Genomic DNA, 25,692 nt, shown 5'->3' on the forward strand with positions numbered 1-25,692 from the left:
CTGGTTCTCAGTTTAGCACGCTCTGGTTGCTTGCCTTGGTGGGCTCCTGCTTTGGTTCCTGGCACTCTACCCCGACCGCATGCTGCTTGACTAGTAGGAGGAGCGGAACGGCGCTCCCTGAGAAACACTGCAGTGCACAGGAGGCCACAAGCTATCCCCTTCCCTAACCGAAGATGGACAGCAGGTGGACAAGTAGAGTGGAATGGCGGGCGGAGTGCTTCACCAGCATGGCACACACTTGCCGCGCATATCTGCTTTGTCCCTTCTTTAGTCGCCACTTGGAACAAGTTTTATGTTATAGCTGGTATAAGTATAGCCCACTCCCCCCCCCCCCCATTCTCCCTAGTTATGTCCCTTTTATAGTGGACCTCAACCTTCAATCATTTATGTGAGTATGATGAGGGTAGGACAACTGCCCTGAGAACTATCATGACTTACTAGTTATCTTTCTCTCATTATATCATTAATTACTTTTTTTTCACACATAGCAAATTCCTTTGTCTCCACAAGTGCCACCTTTCCGCTAATTACCGGAATCCAAACCATTGCAGATGCAATTATGTCTCGAGAAATGACACACACACAAATTGTTCTCATGGGGATTATGATCCTTCTCAAGTTGTTTTTATTTGGATCAGTTGCTGCAACTTAATAGACAAATGGAGGAACATTTTTCTTCTCTCCTTTGTTGTATACATATAGGGCACGGATCTCTGGGTACGCATATCTCTGTACAGCTCGCAACTCTGTCTACGCGCCCCCACTGTGTATGCCCAATAGCCACTCAGTTACTCCCCAAATGAAAAGTGACTGAGCTGTATAGAGCATTGTATCGCTCATAGAGGTGTGCACTCAGGCCCTCATTCCGAGTTGATCGCTCGCTAGCTACTTTTAGCAGCCGTGCAAACACATATTCGGGGGAGTGTATTTTCACTTTGCAAGTGTGCGAACGCCTTTGCAGCCGAGCGGTACAAAAACATTTTGTGCAAAACAAGACTAGCCCTGTAGTTACTTATCCTGTGCGATTAATCCAGCAACGGAGGTTCCGGAATTGACGTCAGACACCCGCCCTGGACACGCCTGCGTTTTCCCAACCACTCCCAGAAAACAGTCAGTTGACACCCATAAACGCCCTCTTCCTAGAACCATTGCTCAGCAACGCCCTCTTACTAGAACCATTGCACAGCAACGATGCTCTTTGTACTTGTATGATGCGCGTGCGCATTGCGGTGCATATGCATGCGCAGTTTTGCCGTTTTACCTGATCGCTGCACTGCGAAAATCGCGAGTGAGCAACTTGGAATGACCCCCTCATTCCCAAAGCATGCGCAGTTGCTAAAAATGTTGGTATCACGGCATGCAGCTCCGAATCAGGATCACTGTGTGCAATGTGTGTGTTGTCCTGTGTTGGTGCATTGTGGGTAATGCTAATATGTACTGGGTTACTACAGTAGATACGGACTGTTATTATAGCGATTGGTAATTCTGCATACTGCGGCACAAATGTCGCAAGCAGTGGTGTCACTAACACTGTGGACAAAAGGAGCACTGACAATATCACAGCAGAAATGTCAACCAATTGGTAAGCAGGTTATAGAGTCAAAGCAATGAGTGACCTAAGGGCCAATCATTTGCTCTGACTCTATAACCTGAAAAGTTGTGGGGGATATCGCACTGACCATAGATATTATGCTAACCAGCATGAGAAAGCCAAAATTCAACCAATAGAAAGGTAAATCCCTCTTAATGTTGGTGTTGGTGGTGCACCCCGAGTCAGTATTGTACTAGGTCATTGAACAAGAAAAGAACGAAGACTCTTTTTTTGGGTGCACTCTTAAGATTAGTTAAAAGACGACTAAAATATTGAAAATTAAAACATATACGTTTATTAATCCATTATTAAAAATTAGACAGTTGGTGTGTCCTCAATAAACATATAAACAACATACATAGTGGTTGAAAGCCTCACTTAAATGGTATCACTATAATAGAAAGTGCATAAATTAATTCCACAATGGGGGGATCAGATACAGTATATGGTGTAAGTAGTCAGTGATAGTCATCCAAAACCAAAAATCGGACAATATTATGTGGACTCACGGGTATGCTCACAAGTTGGTATTCAAAAGTTAGTCTTGAGAATTGGCAGACATACAAGTAGAATTTTTTTTTTATCACATATGAGGGAATTCACATCTTAATTGTATAAATCAATAATGTAAGGATTGAGAAACAGCAAAGAAATCCGTGCGTTTTAGTACTTGAGAGGATAAGTAAAAGAGAGTGATCTGCTGTCAGCGTTAGGCACAAAGTAAACCAATCACTCCAGCCTCTACTAAACTCGGGGGTCTCCCATCCAAGTACTGATTAAACCCAACACACTTTGCTTCCAAGATCGGACGGAGTCGGGTGTTTATAGTGTGGTATGTTAGTAGGGGTATCGATACCCTTGTTACTCTGGGATCACTGATGAGAGTTCACATAGCAAAAGGTTATGAAGTGATTAAGAATTAAGAAAGATAGAAAATATATATATAGATGGATCTGCTGCCAGCGTTAGGCAAAGGTGTAAGAGGTAAGACCTCCTGTAAACCAATGTATCGCTGGTGAGAGTCCGGATTGTCAGCAGGAGGAGAGGATGTCAAAAGATATGAACAGTCAGTAGGCCTGTACATAATTGGTTCAAATCAATAAAATACCGTGAGCAAAGACAATAAATGGTATGTTCAATACTGTTAATCAAAAGGCAAAGCCCATTCAAAATTGATTACAATTAATTAGATTCAATTGATAGTGAGACATATATTCATCCAATGATCTAATATCAAAAAGGAAAATTATATGAACCTATAGAGTAAGTAGATGCAACAGGTTTGCTGATAATGTTATCATTCCCTATGTGCAGAAAAACAGAAATAGAATAAAAACACACATGTGGCTATTCGAAGCAACAATGTAGCTTAACAAGACAGCCAAGTGTAACTATTAGATGTGAGCAAAAAGGAAAGATATCAATTCAGTGACAAGTTCATTGTCCAGATTCTGTACTCCTAACGTGCATAATTTAGCTCAAATAACATAATCTAGACAGCAGATTGGCAATATAAACCTTTCTGCAGCGTTAAATAAGAGTGTTCCCAAATGAATATGTATGGTATTGTCCAAATCTTGGATACGATGGGGCGATCAGCAAAGCCTAAAGCGGTAATTACCCGTAGTCTGCTTTGGAGGACAGCGGTGCTGGCAGTGGCGGAACTAGCGGAAATAGGCGGAACCTTTGTGCGGCATGAACCCATGGTCTGGATCATAGGATGACGGAGCTGACAGCAATAGGGCTGGCGGAAGACGTGTTTCGCGCGTACCTAGGGCTTGATCACTTCCTGTACGGCGAGCTGCAAAAATCCACTTTGTGCAGTCTCTGCGCAGCCCATGACTTACTCCTATAGTCAGGGCCGGATTAAGCCCTCGGGGGGCCCGTGGCACCAAAGACAGCAGGGCCCCCCAGTGGACCACCAGCCCCCACAGTTCCCCACCCCCCCTCCACCCCGCTGCTCACCTCCCGCGGTCACAGGCAACTGGAGCCGCGCTGCAGCGGGGGGAGAAGAGAAGACACCAGGCTGCCGGGGTATGAGGGATCCACGCTGCCGGGGGAGGAGTGCGGCTGTGCATGCGGCTTCCTCCCCCCTCCTCTCGGGCAGCACGGTCGGCGACTGAGTCAAGCAATCTCCAGCCTCTGCCGCCAGCAGCATCTCTCCTGGCAGCAACGAAGGCTGGAGATTGCTTGACTCAGTCCCCGACCGTGCTGCCCGAGAGGAGGGGGGAGGAAGCCGCATGCACAGCGTGGATCCATCCTGCCCCGGCAACCTGTAGATCGGTGCAGAGCTTTGGCCGGGGGGCCCCTTAAAACAGGGGGGCCCAGGGTACTGACCCACCGGGGCACCCCCCTTAATCCAGCTCTGCCTATAGTGCGATCACATCAGGCTGATCGGGGCTGGAGCTGACGTGCAGAAAATATTATAACTAGGAACAGTGACGCTGATTGCTTATTTGATTTTCACGTTTGCTTTTACCAGGAGTTGATTTTTAATAAAGACTTGAAGTGATGAGGGAAGAATTGATAATGACACGCCAGATGCAGCTGCCCTGTAAGATTCTGTGCTTCATTCCTAGGCACTAATTATAGGAAGGTTCGTTTTTCCTTCTAAATCCTCTCTTATCTTCAATTTGGCAGTCTTATTTGCCTGTCCTTATAAACTGTTAAGGACCGCGTTATATGTAACAGTCCATGCCAACATAATTATAACAATGCAGATTGTAAACTTATTGCAAAAAACTCCCCCAAAAATACATTTACTGTAGAATAACAGTGACAGAGAACTCAGTGTGCGCTAAGGGCATGATTCAGATATAGATGCAATGTCACTGTTGTACATTGTGGAGCGACTGTATCGCACTGCCCAAGTACTGCTATGGTGCCACAAAGTAAGTGACGGGCAGGGTGCATTTGTGGGAGGTAACGGGGGAGTGGCGACTCAAATGCAGGTGTGTTGCAACTATTTCAGGGGCATGTCACAGCCTGTGACTGAGATGCAGTGCACAGTGGCTTTGGCGTCTTACTGCAGCTATGACCAAAAGGTCGAATACTGACCAATGTGCATCCAATGTCTGGATATCAGATGCCTCCAGTGGGCGTCTCAATGCAAATCCCGGGGGCTGCGACATTTGCATATTGCACTATTACCTATTACTGTATTAGAATGTGTGGCAAACCTACTCTGATAGTGTGCGGTTACCTTGTCGGTGTGGGGATATCCCCAATTCTTGGGTTCCGGTAGTTCAAAGGGGTCCTGTTGAGGGATCAAGGAGTGAGCAACACTGGGAACATTCAGTCGGGTTCTTTATTTTTGCAAAGTTAAATACTAGAAATACTTTCTACGTCACCGAGGGAAAACACCTTTTGTTACTACTGCTGTGACATTGGCCTATATAATAAACGCATCACTTTCAATAAGACTAACACATCAACAATAAACACATTGTCTTTAACAAGGCAGATTTCTCAATAATAAACACTTAATCTAGCGCATGCGCCAATTATCACTACAATAAATTCAACATCGGCATGTCACACTTATTACTTTATAACACCTGTGGCATACCATTTGTTACTAGCAGCTGCAAGAGTATAACAATTCAATGAAACCTGTGCACAGAGACTAGGGTCTCCACGCTTGACCGTATAAAGTCTTGCTACGAGGAATTAGTCGATTATCCCAGGGGGAGGTTTGGTAAGGAGAGTCTGGCCCTGATAGCAGGGAAGATGTGGGGTGAAGTCTGACTCTGGGGCAGTTCAGCCCAATATTCATGGGCCTAAAACACTGAGAGAGGGAAAGAGGCCTGGTGTAAGGGAGACTCGGGGGGGGAAGGCCCGTGTGGTGTACTCTCACCAGTCGAGTCCTGTGGGACTTTGTGTGGGTGCTCAGGATACCTTCACAGGGTGGACTCTGTGGCTGTCACTGTCCTGTCACCTTCACCCAGGTGTAGCAGGATTCTACAAATGTCTCCAGAGAGCCTATCTGGCGAGGACACCCAGTGGCCCACCTTGCACCGGCCGGCTGTCCCAGTACAGGGCTCTTCTTCGTTTCTCTGGGCACCTCCACCAGGCCCGGGCTGCTAGAATGATGCATGCAAGTATCGCCATCCTGGTATTCCACTGCTGTCTGTGAACTGCTGCTTGGCCCCACATTCACAGTTTCACCATGCCCCTGAAGCCTTCCAGACTGTGCCTACTTCTGAATCCCTGCTCCAGCCCACAGCCCTCTGGATCCACTCCTTTGTGGGCCTGCTGTGTGAGCAGCTAGACCCTCTCAGAGCATACCGGACTGGTTCCTGGCCAAATGCTGTTCCACAACGTCCACCACATGGACTGGTTTGCATATAATGCATATCATATTACGTGTCAGTTACCCATATATGCCTTAGTTCTTTGTATGGCTTATCTCACACACCGTAACCTTTGTAGTGTGCCCAAAATGGCTGCCTCGCCAATGGCTGGGGTTGGGATAAAACTTATGTGGATCTGATGCTTATGTAAGGGCCCTGGCATCTAGCTTTAATACACTGCAGCTTCCGCATTTTGTGTCATCTCTTGCAGAGTTGTCTGTTCCATCCAGGGTAGCGTGGAATGTAGCGTGCCCAAAATGGCTGCCTCGTCTGGTACCTTTCAGGGGTGGGATATGCAACCTGTGAAAAATGGCTGCGTCAACTCTGCACTATGTTTATTGTGCCCATTGTGTCCATTGTTATTTTGTCTTCTTTTCAGTAACGCTAAAACTCTGTGCTATGTTTTTTTAAATTTTGTAAAGCGACTTTGAGTCCTGCGGGAGAAAAGTGCTATATAAATAAAATATTGCTATTATTATTATTATTATTAAATACTGTATAATACATTAAGGAAAGATGAAAACATGTTTATTATATATATATATATATATATATATGTGTGTGTATATCTTAGATAGTGTTAGCATTAATTATCTCCTGAAGGCAGACTACAGTTTGAGATTTAAGACAGAGTCAATTACTGTATTTATAAACACCTTCCCTATTACATTGCATTTCTATTCCACACAAATTATGTGTCAGCTAACAGTACAGGAAAGGGGATGGTAGCTGTCATTTTTCTGGAACAGTTATGAAGATGAAAACAAAAGTCTCGGTGGTTTGGTCAACAGCAAGTTTATTACAAAAATACTTACAAAATACACAGAAAAAGCAGCACTATCTTATAGTGTAGTTGAAGAAAAAAATGTCTTTGGTAGAATTTATACATATAAAAAAACACATACAAGTGATGTAATACATGTGTAATAATACAGTAATACATTAAAAAAGAACAATAAACAATGTCACAATATAAATATTCGGTAGAGAACAGTAAACATTCCCACCCAAGCTTATTCAGATACACTAAGGGGGGAATTCAAATTGCCGCTATAAAGTGATAACTTAACGCAACTATCGTGATGATTCTGTTTATTGCCAATATGCGCACTACCATTTATTGCACAGTTCAATTAGAAAATTGCGAAATCGACACTTGCGCGATAATTCTTGCTTATGTTATAGGTGTTAAGTATAGGTGAAAATGGGGATAACAGTATATATGTCTATTATTGGCCATAAAAAAGTTTTTGGGGTTCTTAAAATGTGTCAAATGCTATATGCATTATTCTAAAACATTTAAAAATAACATAAATCATTTTATTGTGTGAAATAAATACTCTACTGAAATTAGGGGGGAAAGAATGGGTAATAGTATATACTGTATTTGGGTCATTTCAAGCCACTTTTAAAAAAAAACTGCAACTCCCCCTCCCATACCTTCCACCTGCTAGCCGAAAAACGTGATCAGTATGAAATGCCGGCGAACGGTATCCCATCCGCCATAATGCCGGCAGCGGAGTGAGCACTTGAAAGCCCCATGTGGGCTTGCTGCACTCGCCACGCCGCGGGACACCCGCAGAGGGAGAATAGCCTGTGTCACCGGGATTCCGGCAACGGAATTTCACCACTAGTGGGGATTCTGGCTTCAGTATTGGGACCGCCAGGACCCCGACTAAAGGTATTTTAACAGCTTTTCCTAAAAATACCCTGTACGCCAATGTCCTACATACTGCATTTTTTCATGAAAAAATGACATGTTAATAATAATATTGACCAAAAAAAAAAAATTATTAAAACATTTTTGAGTGCCTAATTACTTAGTCATTGGGGGGTTAGCAAATAATTGGATAGGTCGTGATAAAAGGCTGTTTTAGGCGTGAAAATGGGTTATTGCGACTAATTAAATTCCACCCTAAGCCTACAGCTCATTTACTTGAAAATCTTCTGCATGGATGGAAAGTGGTGGCCGAGTTCTGAAAGCTTAACATAAAATGGCAACACCTCCACTTTTTCAGTTTCCTCTCTTTGTGATCACTAAAATATTTTGTTCACAACACAGAAACTTTTTACATTCATGTATAAAATACTTTGAACAGTATATCGTCTATTTTGAGTCTGCTTGGGGTGTAGTATCTACTTAGTACACCTACAAAATGAAAAGCTTTCTCCTACCACAAGCAACGTCATACTGTCACATTTAAATATGCCAACGTACCTTCCCTTGGAGTTCTACAGACATTGACCAAAAGATGTTGATAGATCACCTTCCGCACATTCAGTTGACTCATGGCAGTATTGTGCTTCAGATAATGGGGGTCTGGAACGAGGGACCCTCTAACTGGCACATGTGGGGAAGGTAAGATACCCAAGACTTGTCCAAAAATAAAAAATGTCATTAAAGTTTTAGAAGTCCACCCAAATGGTTTCGATAGGCAATATTTTCCTGGAATGTTCTTCTTTCTGTAGAATTTTCAATTCTATTTTCAAATGCAAAGCATCAACACAAAGAAGCCATCCAAACACAGATTGGAGCCACCCATCCATGTGTATGGGGATTCAGTATGATTTACCAGTGGACGGGATGCCGGCTGTCCATATCCCAACAGGGGCATTTCGCCCGCCAGAATGCCGGAAGCGGGGTGAGCTCAAAGAGTCCCCTTGCGGGCTCACCACAGGATCTATTCTTGCTTTATGGGTGTTGTGGACACCCACGGGTGAGAATAGTCCTGTTGTGCTGGGATTCTGGCTGGCGGTATTGTTGGCTGTCGGGATTCTGGCATTGATATCATGACCGCCGGGATCCCGACAGCCGGCAAATTAAACGCATCCCATGTATGGTGCATGGTTAAATACACGCACGCAAATAATGTAATATGCTGTACCATAGCTTGCATTTATCCAAATTGACCACCGATGATCCCCACAATCTTCTAGACCATTGTTTCTGTGTTTTTGAATATCTCACCATCTTTATTTCTGAAAACAGCGTAACATTCCATTATCTATTTATTTGACTGTAGTGTAACCCGTTTCTATCTATGGGTTCCACTTTCTTTTCCAACTTGAACATTTTCTCAACAGCTTCTGAAATTAATCGTTTGAGAGGCCAAAGTAGATAAGTGACTGAGCCCTGACCCAGTTGAACAAAAATCATTGGTCGCGCCATAAAGAAAGTAGAAATGACATGTGAAGTTAATTTCGGGTTTTTTTCCCATCCGGATGTGACTCCCATCCAATTACTGCCCTAAAGTGCAGTTTTCCCACCGGCACTACCGCGATTAATCAGCTTGACACAGACCTTGGCGTACAGAGACTCTGTACAAACACCCACTTTTTGGAAACCCATCACAGCACTGTTATGTATTCACCAAGCCTACTTTAACCATATATTTAGGCGTGGATTAAGAAATAAATAAATAAACAGCCCTCGGCTCACGGCCGTACATATTTGCAACAAGGAAGGCCATTGGGGAAAAAGATGTGGAAGGTGACTGATTAACAAAATAGGGGCTATATTTCAGAAAAATAGAATTCGACTTTTCATTAAAATCCTATTTCCCTCAGTAATGTGTTCTTTTTAAAGAAAAATGTATTTTTTGGCAGCACAATATTTTGTTTGCAGTAAGCAGGGGGAAAACTGTGATTTTGATAAGGTAATAATCTGACTGAGGCAAGGCTGAAAGAAAGCAAGATATATGTGCGAACAGAATGTATGTGTAAGAGAGTGAGCTAGATGCACTGTCCGGGTAATTGAAAGTCAGAATGATTGCAAGGGTTTAACAAGACTTGTCAAAGGTGCATTTATCAAACAAACAGATGCGTGGGGACTTGTGCCCCCATTATTCTGGATAACGGGAGGTGACTTCCATTCAAGGTGAGAGAGAGCTTGTCATAATGGAGCCGATAATATTCATTTTTCTTTTTCCTCTGCCAGTGGCCGTCTTCCGGCTCTACATTCTGTTCTGTATTTTATTGGATTCTGCTGAAAAAACTGGTTAATTAACTGGATACCTCTCCCTGTTGTAACACCGTCCTGATTGGTACAGCATCATCAGAATATAAATTCTACGAAATGTGGGCAGATAGGAATTCAATTAGCCTGAATCCCCCCCACATAAACAAAAAAGCCAAACTAATTTAGGAAAACAGTATAGAAGTTTGTTAGTGGTCATGCGAACTATCCCAAATTCAGTGGGACAGTGCCGTTTTCCTGGAACTGTCCCTCTGTCACATGGTACCTGGGGGGCAAGTACAGAGCACTGGCCCAAAAGTAATGGCGCCATCTTAAATGGAGTTTTGTTTTTTGTTTTTTGAAAAAAAAAATTTTTAACAAAAAAAAATTAGGCCTGGTATAAATTATCCCAAAGATACTTTACTATAAATTTGTCAGTGCGGCCGCGGCTTCAGCAGAGCTGTGTGGTGCAGGGTGGCCATCCAGTCAGTGGCAAAGAGCCAGAAAAGATCTGTAGTCAAGGGTAGGAGCCATATCATGCAAAAATGGGGGTGTGGCATAGTTGTCACAAAGCCACACCCCATTTTTATGTGCACACCTTTCGGTTTGACGTTTGTAGGAGTATGACCTGTATCATAACCCCATTTTTAGTCATGTTGTACAGTGCCACATACAAATAAAAACACCAAAAAATGGGCGCCTCCACAGTGCCAAATACATATATGCCCCCACAGTGCCAGATACATATATGTCCCCACAGTGCTAGATACATATATGTCCCCTCAGTGCCAGATACATATATTCCTCCACAGTGCCAGATACATATATGTCCCCACAGTGCTAGATACATATATGTCCCCACAGTGCCAGATACATATATTCCTCCACAGTGCCAGATACATATATGTCCCCATAGTGCCAGATATTCCCCCAGAGTGCCAGATACACATCTCCCCAGTGCCAGATATGCCCCCAGTGTAAGATAGACATGTCCTCAGTGCCAGATATGTCCCCACTGCCAGATACACGTCCCCCCCAGTGCCAGATACACATGCCCCCCCCACTGCCAGATACACATCACCCCAGTGCCAGATATGCCCCCAGTGTATAATACACATGTCCCCTCAGTGCTAGATATGCCTCCAGTGCCAGATATGCCAAGTTTCAGATACACGTCCCCCCAGTGTCAGATATGCCCCCAGTGCCAGAAACACATGTCCCCCCAGTGCCAGATATGTCCCCAGTGCCAGATATGCCCCCAGTGCAGATACACGTCCCCCCAGTGCCAGATGTGCCCCCAGTGTAAGATACACATGTCCCCACACTGCTCCCCCCCAAGTGCTGCTCACCGCCGCGCTGCTGCTCTACTCAGTCTGCTACTTGTGAAGGGAGGAGAGCGCAGCGTGCGCCTCTTCTGCCCCTCAGTCTCCACTCTCTGGCGGCGTTGATTCTCTCTAATTAGGCGCCGGTCTGTGAGCCAATCAGAGTTCGTGGACTAACAGCTAAGACTCCTGATTGGCTGCCGGTCCACGAGCTCTGATTGGCTCACAGTCCGGTGCCAGGCACTGCAGACTAGGGCAGAGGGAGGTGCCGCGGGAGCTTACGAGCCTCATTCGGAGATAGATACATGCAGCTCGAGAGCCGCTGGTGTAGTGGAAGGTGGCGGCCGGCCCATGACTCTTGGCAGTAGCGTGGCCCGGGGGGCACATGGCACCATGCCCCCCGTGCCAGCTCGCCTCTGGTGGGGGGGGGGGAGTTGGGGGGAGTGCGCACATTGCTGCTCTGCATTGTAGAGCAGCAGGACAGGAGTAGAATAGATGCTGTACGCATGGCATCTATAAACAGTGCTGGGGGGGCCATGGGCAGCCCAGCGGCGGCCCAGCATTTTGGAGAGTGCTGGGCACGCCCCCTACTGTGATGCAATGGAGGGGTCCATCATGGCTCCACCCCTTGTCTGAAACTACACTCTTTCCCTGAAGCTCCGCCCCCTTTCAGATTTGCAAAAGCAATAAGTGCTCAAATTAAATTGTACAGTAGGTGCAATTTAAAAAAAAAAATTATTACTCCCACCTGCAAGCCTAAAAACACTCATAAAGCACCCAAGTATACCTGTCCCATACATTGTACCCCAATTTCCATCATTTTGCATTGTTTAATCCCCCCAAATGACATGTCATTATTGGCCAATTAAAAACTACTAAGTAGTGCCAGGGGTTCTGAACCAAATCCCAACATTTTTACCTTAAAATAGGGATTTTCCCCAAGCTTATCACCTGCTTAAAGGTGGGGAAGAGAAATCAGGGTAAACCTATAGAGAATCATCACTGTTTATTTTTCGCAGACAAATGAATATTGGCTTATGGGGTGTAGTATGGTATGCCGGCGCTCGGGCTCCCGGCAACCAGCATACCGGCGCCGGGAGCCCAACCGCCGGCATACCGACAGCGTGGCGAGCGCAAAGGAGCCCCTTGCGGGCTCGCTGCGCTCGCCACGCTATGGGCACGATGGCGCGCTAAGCGCACCACACTATTTTATTCTCCCTCCAGGGGGGTCGTGGACCCCCACGAGGGAGAATAGTTGTCGGTATGCCGGGTGTCGGGATTCCGGCGCCGGTATACTGTGCGCCGGGATCCCGACATTCGGCATACAGAAGACCACCCGGCTTATGGCGAGTCTCAATAAAAGCCATTTTTTACAGCGAAAATGGGTTATCGCGGCTAATTGAATCCCCATTCAGTCTTACTGACATGTGCATATGTGTCATTATAAACCTGTTCTAGCTTGTATTAGCTGAGTGTATCAATGTTTCTGTAGCTCTTTTTGTTACAGTTTAAAGAAGTTAATGTTTATTAGTGTAGACTCCTCATGGGGCATCTAAAATAAATATGTATGATCGGAATTTCACAAATTTTCGTTCATTTTATTTTTAAAATGAACAAATACAGGTGTCATGTTTAAAAGCAGAAAGGAGGATCACAAATTATATGTGATCTAAGGTGTAGTGATTAACCACAGAAATAATCACCAATAATGTTTTTAAGTGACTGTATATGTATAATTTTGTATTCTTTCATCTTAGTTGTGACAAAGTGGCTGGCAGGCGATGTCCTGCGTTTGACCTCCATGCATCTAGGCTGGGGGAGAGCTACAGACCCTAAAGTTAGGGATGAAAGCAATGACCAGACCAGAGGTTATAAATACTGATAAGAGGGAGATGTCTGGATCAATCACCTGATGGAAAATAAAGGAATTCCACATGTTTAGATGACTAAAGCCACTAAACTTCCTGGCTAGTCACAAAGCGGTGACAAGTCACAGATCCTCACTCTCTTTGAAAGAGATTCCAATTCTTTGGGCTACAGCCCCTGCCCCCTGCCTGTTGCCAAGCACCAACAGTATGTAAAAATGGTGTATGGTTAGTGTCTAGCAGGGAAGTGGTTAAATATCCCAATGGTGGGGGGCTGCTTCAGCTGAGGGCTATATCTGTCCCTCTCACTGGGACACAGGGGGCATTTCTTGGGGACTCAACATATGTTGGAGATGACCATTGTCTGTTCTTTGAAACTCCCCCACAACAGAACCACCTACGTTCGTTTGAGTAAGTGAGTTAGGTTTTCTTTATTTTTTATTTCTTATCATTTATTGAGACCATACCATAAACTGTGTGTTTTTAAAATATTGTTAATAATCTTTGTAACAGCTTTTTGTAACTAAAGCTCTGAAGTATTCTTGAAATTAAGCATCTAATTTTTAGTTCTGATTCTGTGAATCTTACGAACCAAGGCCTCGTGTGGCCCACGTCAACCTACTTAAGTATTGCAGTGTGTGTGTGACAGGTAGAATCGAAGACTACCTTGCGTTTAGACGCTAATTTCGTCTTGCTGGTGGCAGCTAAGGTGTTTGATTAATCCTGAGTGTCAAAAGTGATCCCCATGTCACATGTGGCAATTCTCAAATTGACATATTTGTGGAATTGGACGGCAGCGTTGTGACAAAGTGGTGGCAAACGGTGGGATGATAATTGTTTGTTTTTATCTAAGAACTTAAGTGAATCTGGTAATAATTCCGTGAGCGGAACACGCACTTCACCAGAATCAGAACTCAGAGCTTTACTATCATTTTAAAATCCACATAGTGAGTGGCAATCTCTGTTCCCCTCCCCTTCTCTTGTTTTTCTTTTCTATTAATTTATTTTGGCGAAAATGAGACCAAAGATGACTAAGTCTAAGCATCTGATGAAGGATGATGGCATACCTGTGTGTGGGAATAGTGCATCGGCCTGGGTTGCTGAGACAGTAGGAGATGTATTGCTTACTGGACTATTATGTACTGCGGGAAGTAATAGTACCATGCTTTCTGATGTGGACTCTGTTATCGACGTGAGGCCTGTGCATATGGCCCTGGATAAGTATTTGCCGAATGATATCAAGTATGGGAAAGATGATGGCTGCAAACCTGTGTGACTCTGGATTCTGATGTGGACCTCTGTTATCGATGTGAGGCCTGCTGTGGCTGCCTCAAATGTGGATCTTATCCCCCGTTCCTGGAAACTGTCGGAGCTGCATGCTGGGCAGGGAGAAAGTGTTCGAGTGCACGAGAGGAGAAAGAGATAGAGCCTGCCAGTGCTGCACACCTGGTGCAGAGGGAGAGTTCCATGGCAGAAAAGAGTTCTGCAAACCGACTAGCTGAGAGAGAATGTAAGCTACAATTGACATCGTTACAAGAAAGTGATTGCTCGCGACACCATGAGACTAGGGAGGTCACCGTTAAACCTTGCCTGAAACAAGTCCCTAGTATGACTGACTATGGGAACTTGGACAGTACAACAGATACCAGACAGAGGTCTAACCCCTCTGCCAGTACCAAGGAGACGGCAGAAAGTGCTGCAGCTGGGGAGGCTGCAGGGCAACCATCCGAGACAGCGTCAGAAGAGCAATGGGGGTATGCTGCTGCAGACCCAGATGACCCGCTTTCCAGGACGAGTATGGATGAGCTAATTAAAGAATATCAGCTGAAAGGTATCTCCTGCCGCAACAGGGAGATGATCACGCAGCTCGCCTATGCACAGGAAGATGAGAGCAACGCCTTCAGCCAGTATCGTGCAGAGTTTCTCAGCTGGGGTCCCGATGCAAGTCCTGCGACACTGCTGAGAGAGCTGGTGGACTGTTTTCAATTAGTGCAGCAAGAGGCTTATGATTGGGGAAAGCTCGCTACCCCATTTTGGAAAGAGCAGTGCCGCCGGGTAGATGCTGAAAGGCATCGCCTACAACATCTTCTGTTACCCGCTTTAGAAGCAGTAGTCCAGCCTGCAGGGGTGCCCCAAGAGGAACAGGTACCCCCATCATCTACAGTCGGTGTGGACTATGTTACGGAGTTCTCGCATCCAAGGTGCAGTGTACCCTACTGGGGGGGCTGTTGGTGCGAACAGCATATTACCACCATCTGCGCAGAACTTGCAGCTGGAAGAGGCTGATTTTCAGGAGGACCTGATTGTGGAGGAGACTATGTCAATCAGAGAGGTGGGGGTGTTCGATATTATTCCCAAGAATGTGTTCGTGAGAACTGACTTTGGACAATTGATAGCACAATGTGTGCCTGACATTTCTAAGTCTGTTGAAATGTGACTCATATCAGGTAGTATGTGATGATGCTAAGCCTTGCAATGGTATTACTCTGTGTACAGTGCCGGTAATGCTATGTGATGCTGCTGGATTTTGCTCAGAAGTGACTCTGGGTAAAAACGTAGTGCCCTGTGAACATTTTGCATTTTCTACTGTGACAGAGACTTGCGAGAGTACCAGTGATATGAACTGTATTGCTGCAGGAACTAACCATTCTTTTCCTCAGGGGACACCTGCTGATTGGCATCTGGTTACAAATGTATGTGATTTTAAGGGTGATGCAAACCTGTGTGTTCTGGAAAATGGAAAATAACCCTTTGTCGTTACAAAGGGCAGAATCTATTCTGTCAGAAAGTGCATGCCCTGATATAGAGTTGTGTGGGGTGCAGTTAGCAGATTATGTTCCACCTGTATCAGTAGTTGGGTTGAATGCTGTATGCAACAATGTGTCCCGTGCCACTCCGATTAATGTGATAGGATGTAACCCTGTCTTTCCACAGGCATCTTACCACGAGGTGGGGATAGGGGACACGGTCCCAATATGTGTGTTACCCAACTTGCCTAAGAGTGAGGTACTTGAAACTGGTTTGGGGCAAACGCACTCCACCTACATGAATGATGGTGATGTCATTACTGATACAACGATATGTGATAACCCTATTTTTTCCAGCATCTGTGATAATAATGCGCGGTCTGGTGTCCGTTCGATAAATAAGCAGGAGCCAGGTAAAAGGTGGATCGTTACGTCCACTCAGCGTGAAATTTCTGTGGGGAAACATGTGCCTGATGATAATACTGTGTTGAATACTGGTATCATTAATAGTTCTGAAAATGTCTGTGGTATCAGAGATGATGAGCTGTCAGGATTCCCTGCAGGTCGAGAAGGTGGCTCCCAGCAAACCAACCCCCCTTCCTCCCCCCTTCCTCCCTGTAGTTTCAGACCCTGTTCGGAGGGGGGAAGGGCTGCCCCATGCTTTGTTCCCACACACTGATCAGCTCATCAGAAGTGAGGCGTTCAAAGCAGAGCAACAGACTGATCCTAGCTTGACCTCTGTGAGGGCACGAGTCAATGAAGAAACCCTGGGAAATGAATCAGAAAGTATTTCTGTTGATAATGGACTGTCTCCTTTCCATTTAGCAATGAAAGTAGAGATCTTATCAGTGTCAGGAATTGCTGGGCATGATATAGGCACTGATGTATGTGATATGGTTAATTTGTCCATCATGAACCATGACCCTGTGAAGCTGCAAGGTGCTCAACCAGAGCCATGTAAAAAGTGTGAAGTTGTGTTTAATCAGGATGAGATACGTGTGGATAAGATGGAAGGTGATAATCCCCATTTACAAGTGCCAGAAGGTAATAGGAACAAAAAGTTTGGACGGTAGACACGGTAGTGTGGTGCAAGTCATGCCATGCAAAAACCCGTCTGCCCTGGCAGAGAGCAGCCAGGGAGGGGTGAGACCCTTCAGAGAGAGCCACAGTCAGATGCTGCAGAATCTCTGAGGGGGAGGGCCTATCATCCTTTAACTGAGGCTGAGCCAGGAAAGGAACATGTTACTCTCTCTCCAGGTGTAGGTAACAGGGGAGTAGAGGTATACAGTGTTTATTCACAGAGGTTGTGTATGGAGGTGAGCGACCCTAGTCCTGTGGAGATGGGGCGGAGTGACAAAGGCCCTAGCTGTGACGAAACTATAACACATACAATAACAGCAGAGATACTGTAGCAACACAGGGAGCACAGTGTTCGAAGGAGAGTGTTCCCATCACAAAACACATATTTGCCCTGACAGGTGGGACGTTAACCAATGCCCACTATAGCAAGAAAGGGCTGCCTCCTGCTTTGTACCCCCAGGCTGATCAACTTATCAGAGGTGAGGAATTCCAAGCAGGGCAACCAGCTTACCCTGACTTAGCATCTGTAGGGACGCAGATCAGACAGACAGGCTGGGGAGATAAATCAGTAAGAATTTCTCTTAGAAAGGGACATTCAGGTGATGATCCCCATGTCCTAGGTACAGTATAACCCAAACGATGTGCAGTGAAACCTGTCAAGAGCTTCCTGTAGAGCAAGGCACCCCTACCTCAGGGCACGTGTGGGTGAGGGGCAGGCCACCACATCAGGAAAGGTCACAAGTTGAGATTGTGCGGGAAAAGAACATAGTCACCTGTCCCACCATGAGCATTAATCATGAGAGTACTCACGTTGGTAATGTATTCAACCATGTAGATTTAAAGGTACCAGGGGATCATGTGAACAAGTGGTCAGCAGCGCAGCAATGAGTCGGTGACATGGGTCACCGCACCTTGTGTGCCATTTGCCGGGGGAGATGTCATGTTTAAACGCAGAAAGGAGGATCACAAATTATATGTGAAATAAGGTGTGGTGATTACCTGCAGAAATAATCACCAATAATGTTTTCAAGTGACTGTATATGTATAATTTTGTATTCTTTCAGCTTAGATGTGACAAAATGGATGGCAGGCGATGTCCGCGTTTGACCTCCATGCATCTAGGCTGGGGGAGATCTGCAGACCCTAAAGTTAGAGATGAAAGCAATGACCAGACCAGAGGTTATAAATACTGATAAGAGGGAGATGTCCGGATCAATCACCTGATGGAAAATACATGTTTAGATGACTAAAGCCACTAAACTTCCTGGTTAGTCATAAAACCATCCAGGGGTGACAAGTCACAGATCCTCACTCTCCTTGAAAGAGATTCCAATTCTTTGGGCTACACCCCCTCCCCCATCCTGTTGCCAAGCACCAACAGTATGTGAAAATGGTGCATGTGTAGTGTCCAGCAGGGAAGTGGTTAAAAATCCCAAGGGTGGGGTGCTGCTGCAGCAGCTGTGGGCTATATTTGTCCCTCTCACTGGGACACAGGGCATTTCTTGGGGACTCAGCATATGTTGGAGATGACCATTGTCTATTCTGTGAAACTCCCCCACAACAGAACCACCTAAGATCGTTTGAGGAAGTGAGTTAGGTTTTCTGTATTTTTTATTTCTTTTCATTTATTGAGATCATACCATAAATTGTGTGTGTTTTTAAAATATTCTTAATAATCTTTGTAACATCTTTTTGTAACTAAAGCTCTGAAGTATTCTTGAAATTAAACATCTAATTTTTAGTTGTGATTCTTTTGAACCAAGGCCTCGTGTGGCCCACGTCTACCTACTTTCTAAGTATTGCAGTGTGTGTGTGACGGGTAGAAGCGACGACTATCTTGCGTTTAGATGCTAATTTCCTCTTGCTGGTGGCAGCTAAGGTGTTTGATTAATCCCGAGTGTCAAAAGTGACCCCCACGTCACATGTGGCAATTCTCAAATTGGCATATTTGTAGAATTGGCTGGCAGCGTCATGACAACAGGTTATTAAGATTATCTTACTACTTTATAACCATTTTTTTAATTTGACTACTTTACAACTACTAAATTTTCTTACAACTTTGGAACTAATTCAGACCTGATCGCTAGGCTGCGTTTTCGTACAGTGGGCGATCAGGTCTAAACTGCGCATGCATATGCACCGCTCAGCGATGGGTTTGTGCGACAGATCCATTCGCACGGGCGTTCGCAAGGAGATTGACAGGAAGAGGGCGTTTGTGGGTGTCTACTGACCATTTTCAGGGAGTGTCTGGAAAAACTCAGGCATGCTCAAGTGTTTGAAGAGAGGGTTCCTGATGTCATTTCCGGTCCCAGACAGGCTGATGTGATCGCAGCGGCTGAGCAAGTCCTGGGCTGTGCAGAGACTGCACAAAATCTGTTTGTACAGCTCGGCTGCACATGCGTTCGCACACTTGCACAGCTAAAATACACTCCCATAGGCGATGACTATCTGATCGCAGCAGTGCAAAAATTTCCTGCTACGATCAGGTCTGAATTAGGCCCTTTGTTAAGACAAGTTTTACCACAGCAAAGATTTTGTACTGTAATCAGCTAGTAATTTATTTAGTTACTAATACTGTTAAGGTCCAGGGTGTCCCTGGAATTATAGTTAGTTTTCAGTTTGATATCTCTTGTACCATTGCCAAATGTAGCCACTCCCAGGGTATAGGCAACCATAATAGTTAAAACAACAAGTATACAAAAGGGTCTGCGTATGACTGCAAATATGTAAGAAGCGCTACCAAGAAATCTATCAGGCTCTAGTACTAGGGAGGCGTAACCAAGGGGGCCCTCTGCAGAAGTTGCACATGGTAGGGTTGGCCATCGACCATCGATGATTCAGAATCATCAATGGTCTATGGCCGATGTAGAATACTTTAGCCATCGATGGTGGAGGACCACTTGGTTTCCTGCCATTGATGGTAAAGACCAAACAAATAGTTTTTTTCCCCCTTCACAATGTGTCTGGACATGGAGCATAGTTCCGCCCCTTAACACCCGTAAACCCTCACCCCCAGTCACTGATTGGCCCACAGTCCACTTATATATATATATATATATATATATATATACTCACACATGTACACACATACACATGGAAACCCCGCTGACTAGATCCTACGTTTGCCCCTGCTGCATGATGTTATGTCGTCATATGTTAGCATGTGCTTGCTCTGGATACCTCCATTTCCAACATCACGGTTAGAGGACCACAAATATCTATTTTCGGAGATCCATGAATGGGTTATTTTTGTATAAACCTTTGTGAAGCACCCTACTCTCAGCTACAATCCCAAAAATAAATGTGTAAGCCATTTTGTGACAATGTTACCCAAACAAAACAGGGATCAATTACGCACGTTCAAAAGTATTGTTTACATGTAAATGATACAGCATTGATATTACCCTTTAATGTTGACATTAGACTTGTGCCTCCTTTTAGGATACGTTAATCAAGTTTTGCATTCAGGTATTTGCAATTACTTGCCGGCCAGTTACACCCACTGGGCCGCAATATGAAGCCTCCTGAGACACTTGCGCAGTAACTAAAAATAGATAAATAATAATAAAATAATACATAATAATAATAATCTGTCAGCAAAATCACTTTGTGGAAGGGACCATCATGTAACATTCTGCTATTCTGCTAGCAACACTATACTATTTACAATATATAGTCAACTGCGATGTACAGTAACGATCATGACCTTTTTTTCCCCCCTATTCCAGGTGTGGATGACACTTACCAGCACGGACGGGGTGTAGCATTAGCTGACTTCAACAGGGATGGAAAAGTAGATATTGTTTATGGAAACTGGAACGGTCCTCACCGCCTGTTCTTGCAGGTGAACACAAATGGGAAAGTCCGGTTCCGGGTAAGAGCATTTTCACACCATATCTACTGTACTGTAAGGTAAATGAATTCCAAGACGTTGATTCACTGATGAGTTCAATAGTTGTTGCTAATTAATTATATTTTTATTGGCCTTAAGCAGCAGTTGTTAAAGAAGAAACTACATTGGGGAGCACCAGACAGGCAGCATAGTGGTCAGTCCTGGGTACTGGGTGCGGAGCATAGAGCCCCCAGGACCCATGGAACCTTGTACACAGCACAGCCATGATAAATATGCAACTGTCACTAACTTAACCACTTACCTGGCATTACCTTACCTCATTACCAGCACGGTTTCAGGGCTGTTAGTGTGCAGAACGGATTTCCTACTCCTGATCCAGCCCCCCGGCAGTGACGTGGCTGCCTGTCAACATCATTGCCAAAAACTGCCCCCAGAATTCTGAGCAAATTAGCAAATGGCAAATCAAAACAAAAGTATGAGGTACTTAGTTCCCCTCCAAGCACCGTATACAATGTCAAAGCGCAGTAAAGAAGGCAAGGTAAGGTGCTAGCGTGAATAAAACAGGGAATTGAGACAGGGGACGAGGATGTAATCCTGCCACTGTACAAATCATTGGTACGTCCGCACCTGGAATATTGTGTTCAGTTTTAGGCACCACGGTATAAAAAAAGATATCGGTGAACTCGAAAGGGTTCAAAGGCGAGCTACTAAATTGAGTAAAAGGCCTAGAGGGACTGGATTATGAGGAAAGGCTTACTAGGTTAAATATGTATACACTGGAAAAGAGGCGTCTTAGAGGAGACATTATTAATATCTTCAAATATGTAAAGGGGCACTACAAAGAGTTATCAGAGGAATTATTTATTAAAAGAACTCTGTTTAGGACACGTGGGCACTCGCTGAGGCTGGAGGAGAGAAAATTCCGTACGCAACGGAGGAAAGGGTTCTTCACTGTTAGGGCAATAAGGATTTGGAATTCCTTGCCAGGGAAGGTGGTAATGGCGGACTCTGTAAATGCAGTTAAAAGGGGATTGGATGAATTTCTGATTGAAACATGATTTGTAGTTAACATTCTTCAGCAGGTACAGTAAAATCAACTCAACTTAAAAATACAGGTTGAACACGATGGGCATTGTGCTTCTTTTCAACCTCAATTACTATGTTACTATGCTAATCGCTGTGTGTGTGCAGAGACCAGCTGCAGCGGGAGTTCTGATGATCAGTCCTCTGTGCCCCACGCACCACTGCGCTCAGCAGTAAGATGAGGGGGCAAGACTATGCCACAGTGGGAGGGGGCACTGTGAGGTATAGATGGTGGTTTATGACTACGAGGTTGGGGGGGGGGGGGGGATGTATTAATAATATACTGTACACTTGCATATAAAATGACACATGGGAGGTGAGGCATTAGTACAGTGGGGTTTATTGACACTGTGGGGGTGGTGGGGGTGGCAGGGCTCTGCCACTGAGATCTATTATAACTATGGGGAAATGATACTTCCAATGGCGTTTCTATAAATGGTGCAATGTGTGCGGTGTACTATGCGGGCCCCTGGGTCCAGGGGGGGCCCACACTGCACACATTGCACCCATTTTAATACTTACCTTTCCGGAGTCCAGCGTTGTGCGCTGCGATCGCGGCGGAAATCGCCACTAAAATGGCGCAGTAGCCAAATCGGTCTCCAGATCATGATGGGCGCCATGTTTCCGGAGACTACAGCGCCGTACAGAGGAGAGGGCCCACCTGGAGGTGCACACGGGCCCCCTCCTCTGTTGAAACGCCCCTGGATACTTCTGGGGATCTTTTGCAGTGAGGGGGACTGTTTCAACTGGGGGTTGGGACTCGTGATTTTACAATAAGGGCCTATGGACATGGTGGATTGCAAAACATCACTTAGTTATATATATTTTTTTAAATAAAATATTTGACTATATTTTTAAACATACATTCTAAACGTATTTAAATACCAAAAAAAAAACCTGACAATTTCTGATGAGGTTTTTTTGGGAAAAAAATAGTTAAGTGGTTAAAATCTAATGAAATAATTCTGAAGCCATACTGCTGGGGTTCCCAACTAGGTTACTCAAGGACGTTTTCCAGCGTTTCGGAGAAAATGGCCAATTGTCATATACTCCCATACATTACCAGACAATCCATCTTTAGGTGTATGGCCAGTCTAACAGTCCAGGTTTTAACAATACCCATACTTAAGCACAGGTGAGTTAATTAGTACCTCAGTTCTGTTGATTTAGCCATATGTGCTCAAGCTGGGATATCACTAAAACCTGGACTGTTAATATGCTTTGAGGGCCGAGGTTGGGAAACTACCTTAGTGTAATGAAACTAAGAGGTTAAAGAGCACTGATTATTCGAGGGTTCATAGCATAATTGCCTACCTGACCCTCTCCATGAGGGAGAAAATACTCTGTTCCTGGACTGTCCTGGTAATGTATGATTGCCATCACCTGTGGTGAGCTAGTTAATTGATAAGAAAGGTGTTTCACCACAGGTGATGGCAATCATACATTACCAGGACAGTCCAGGAACAGAGCATTTTATCCCTCATGGAGAGGGTCAGATAGGCAATTATGGTTCATAGTGTTTTAGAAAAAGTTGGTGTTACCATTAATATTTAATGAATTATTTACTCTATATATTCAATATTATATAATGCCACCTGTTCCCTGTGCAATTGTTGTCACAGATGCCTCCGCTGTGTTTAGTTACATGTTCATGTAGCCAGGGCAGTAGAGAGCCGGAATGGGCCCAGGTACTTTTCAGGGGGTGTGGCCTAACCACAGGAGGTGTGGTCATGCACCCTTAGAAAAAAACACTGGAAAAAAAATTGTATTTTAAGCACCTTCATGGCCACATTGCAGTCCAGCGTGTGCTGGACTTTCAGCTGCTGCTGCTGCTGCCAGGTAAGGGGGATGAGGCCCCGGGGCCCCACTGGGCCGCTCCATCAGACCTGGGCCCTGGTAATTTGTATCTTCCCTCCCCCTCCGCACCACTGCATGTAGCAAAGCATGGGATTTAGGGGGTCATTCCGAGTTGTTCGCTCGTTATATTTTTCTCGCAACGGAGCGATTAGTCGCTAATGCGCAAGCGCAATGTCCGCAGTGCGACTGCGCCAAGTAAATTTGCTATGCAGTTAGGTATTTTACTCACGGCATTACAAGGTTTTTTCTTCGTTCTGGCGATCGTAATGTGATTGACAGGAAGTGGGTGTTTCTGGGCGGAAACTGGCCGTTTTATGGGGGTGTGCGAAAAAACGCTAGCGTTCCTGGGAAAAACGCGGGAGTGGCTGGATAAACGGAGGAGTGTCTGGCTGAACGCTGGGAGTGTTTGTGACGTCAAACCAGGAACGAAACTGACTGAACTGATCGCAGTTGCCGAGTAAGTGTGGAGCTACTCAGAAACTGCTAAGAAGTGTCTATTCGCAATTTTGCTAATCTTTCGTTCGCAATTTTGATAAGCTAAGATACACTCCCAGTAGGCGGCAGCTTAGCGTGTGCAAAGCTGCTAAAAGCAGCTTGCGAGCGAACAACTCGGAATGAGGGCCTTAGTTATAGCGGAAAAATCACCTTCACCGAATCATCCAAGCGGATTTGCTCATTTTCATTGCCCTGATCTTTACAGACCATTACGGATTTACTTATTTTTATATGCAACATCAATAAACCATTGTACCTAGAAAATATCACTCACTGTAGGTGAATCCCTACGATCCCTGAATCCCATGCAGTACTTACTCCAGCCCAAAACATGACAATAAACCACTCCTCGTCTATGTGTACAGGCTTGGACTGGCCCACAGGGGAAAACACCGGTGGGCCCCACTGCCTGGGGCCCCACCTCCTGCTCTAAGTATCAGGTTCCATACTGTGCACTTGAATTATACATCATACATATGATACCTTATACTGGACTATGGTGTATTTTCTACAGTGCATTCTGTTATTAATCTGGTACATTATCATGCATGCAGCAGATGAATTTACTGTATATATTTATGAAGGGGCCCAGACGTTGCACTCTCTAATGGTTAGTCAAACCAATGAGGTGGCAGGCCACACCCGCTCTGCCAATGAGGTGACTGGCCACACCCCTAAACATGGGCCCTACCACTGCATTCCCCCGGTGGGCCCTACATGCCCCAGTCCGACACTGTATGTGTGTCTGGTTACAGCTCTGCAGCTATGGTGCAGTGCTGTAACTAGACATTTTAGCGCTGTGTGCAAGAAACAGCATCGGCGCAACCCCCCTCATCAAAATCGGGCAGTGCGCACCTTAGGCGCGCAATTTTTTTATAGGGGCGTTGCTTCAAAGGGGAAGGGGTGTGACCTCAAAATAATACCAGTTCATATTACGGTGCACAGTAGTCTCCATTATTCAAATTACGCTGCACAGTAGCGCCACTACACCCCTTTTACACATTACGGCAGACAGCGTCCCCTTTTTTACACATTATGGCAGACAGCGTCCCCCTTTTTACACATTACGTCAGACAGCGTCCCCTTTTTACACATTACGGCAGACAGCGTCCCCTTTTTTACACATTACGGCAGACAGCGTCCCCTTTTTTACACATTACTGCAGACAGCGTCCCCTTTTTTACACATTACGGCAGACAGCGTCCCCTTTTTTACACATTACGGCAGACAGCGTCCCCTTTTTACACATTACGGCAGACAGCGTCTCCCTTTTTACACATTACGGCAGACAGCGTCCCCTTTTTACACATTACGGCAGACAGTGTCCCCTATTTTACACATTACGGCAGACAGCGTCCCCCTTTTTACACATTAGGGCAGCATTATCTACTTTGTGTTTCTGCCAGCGATTCCAGTAGTTTCACACATACAGTACTATTAACACCTACATATCCACAGAATACACCTCAATTCAAACTTACAATTTAAACTC

At 45.0% G+C, this 25,692-nt stretch overlaps 1 protein-coding gene across 5 annotated transcripts in view; it reads left to right on the plus strand.

Annotated features, from left to right (window-relative positions):
- Positions 1-25,692, plus strand: part of CRTAC1 (cartilage acidic protein 1) — a 1,057,458-nt gene that overhangs the window by 805,528 nt on the left and 226,238 nt on the right. For all 5 annotated transcript variants that reach the window (XM_063962302.1, XM_063962305.1, XM_063962306.1 and 2 more), the window contains one exon: positions 20,641-20,786. In XM_063962302.1, the coding sequence (XP_063818372.1) occupies positions 20,641-20,786 (146 nt within the window). The remainder of the gene's footprint in view (positions 1-20,640; positions 20,787-25,692) is intronic.

The sequence above is a fragment of the Pseudophryne corroboree genome, chromosome 3 (assembly GCF_028390025.1).
Source record: "Pseudophryne corroboree isolate aPseCor3 chromosome 3, aPseCor3.hap2, whole genome shotgun sequence".
In the NCBI taxonomy this organism is placed as follows: domain Eukaryota; kingdom Metazoa; phylum Chordata; class Amphibia; order Anura; family Myobatrachidae; genus Pseudophryne; species Pseudophryne corroboree.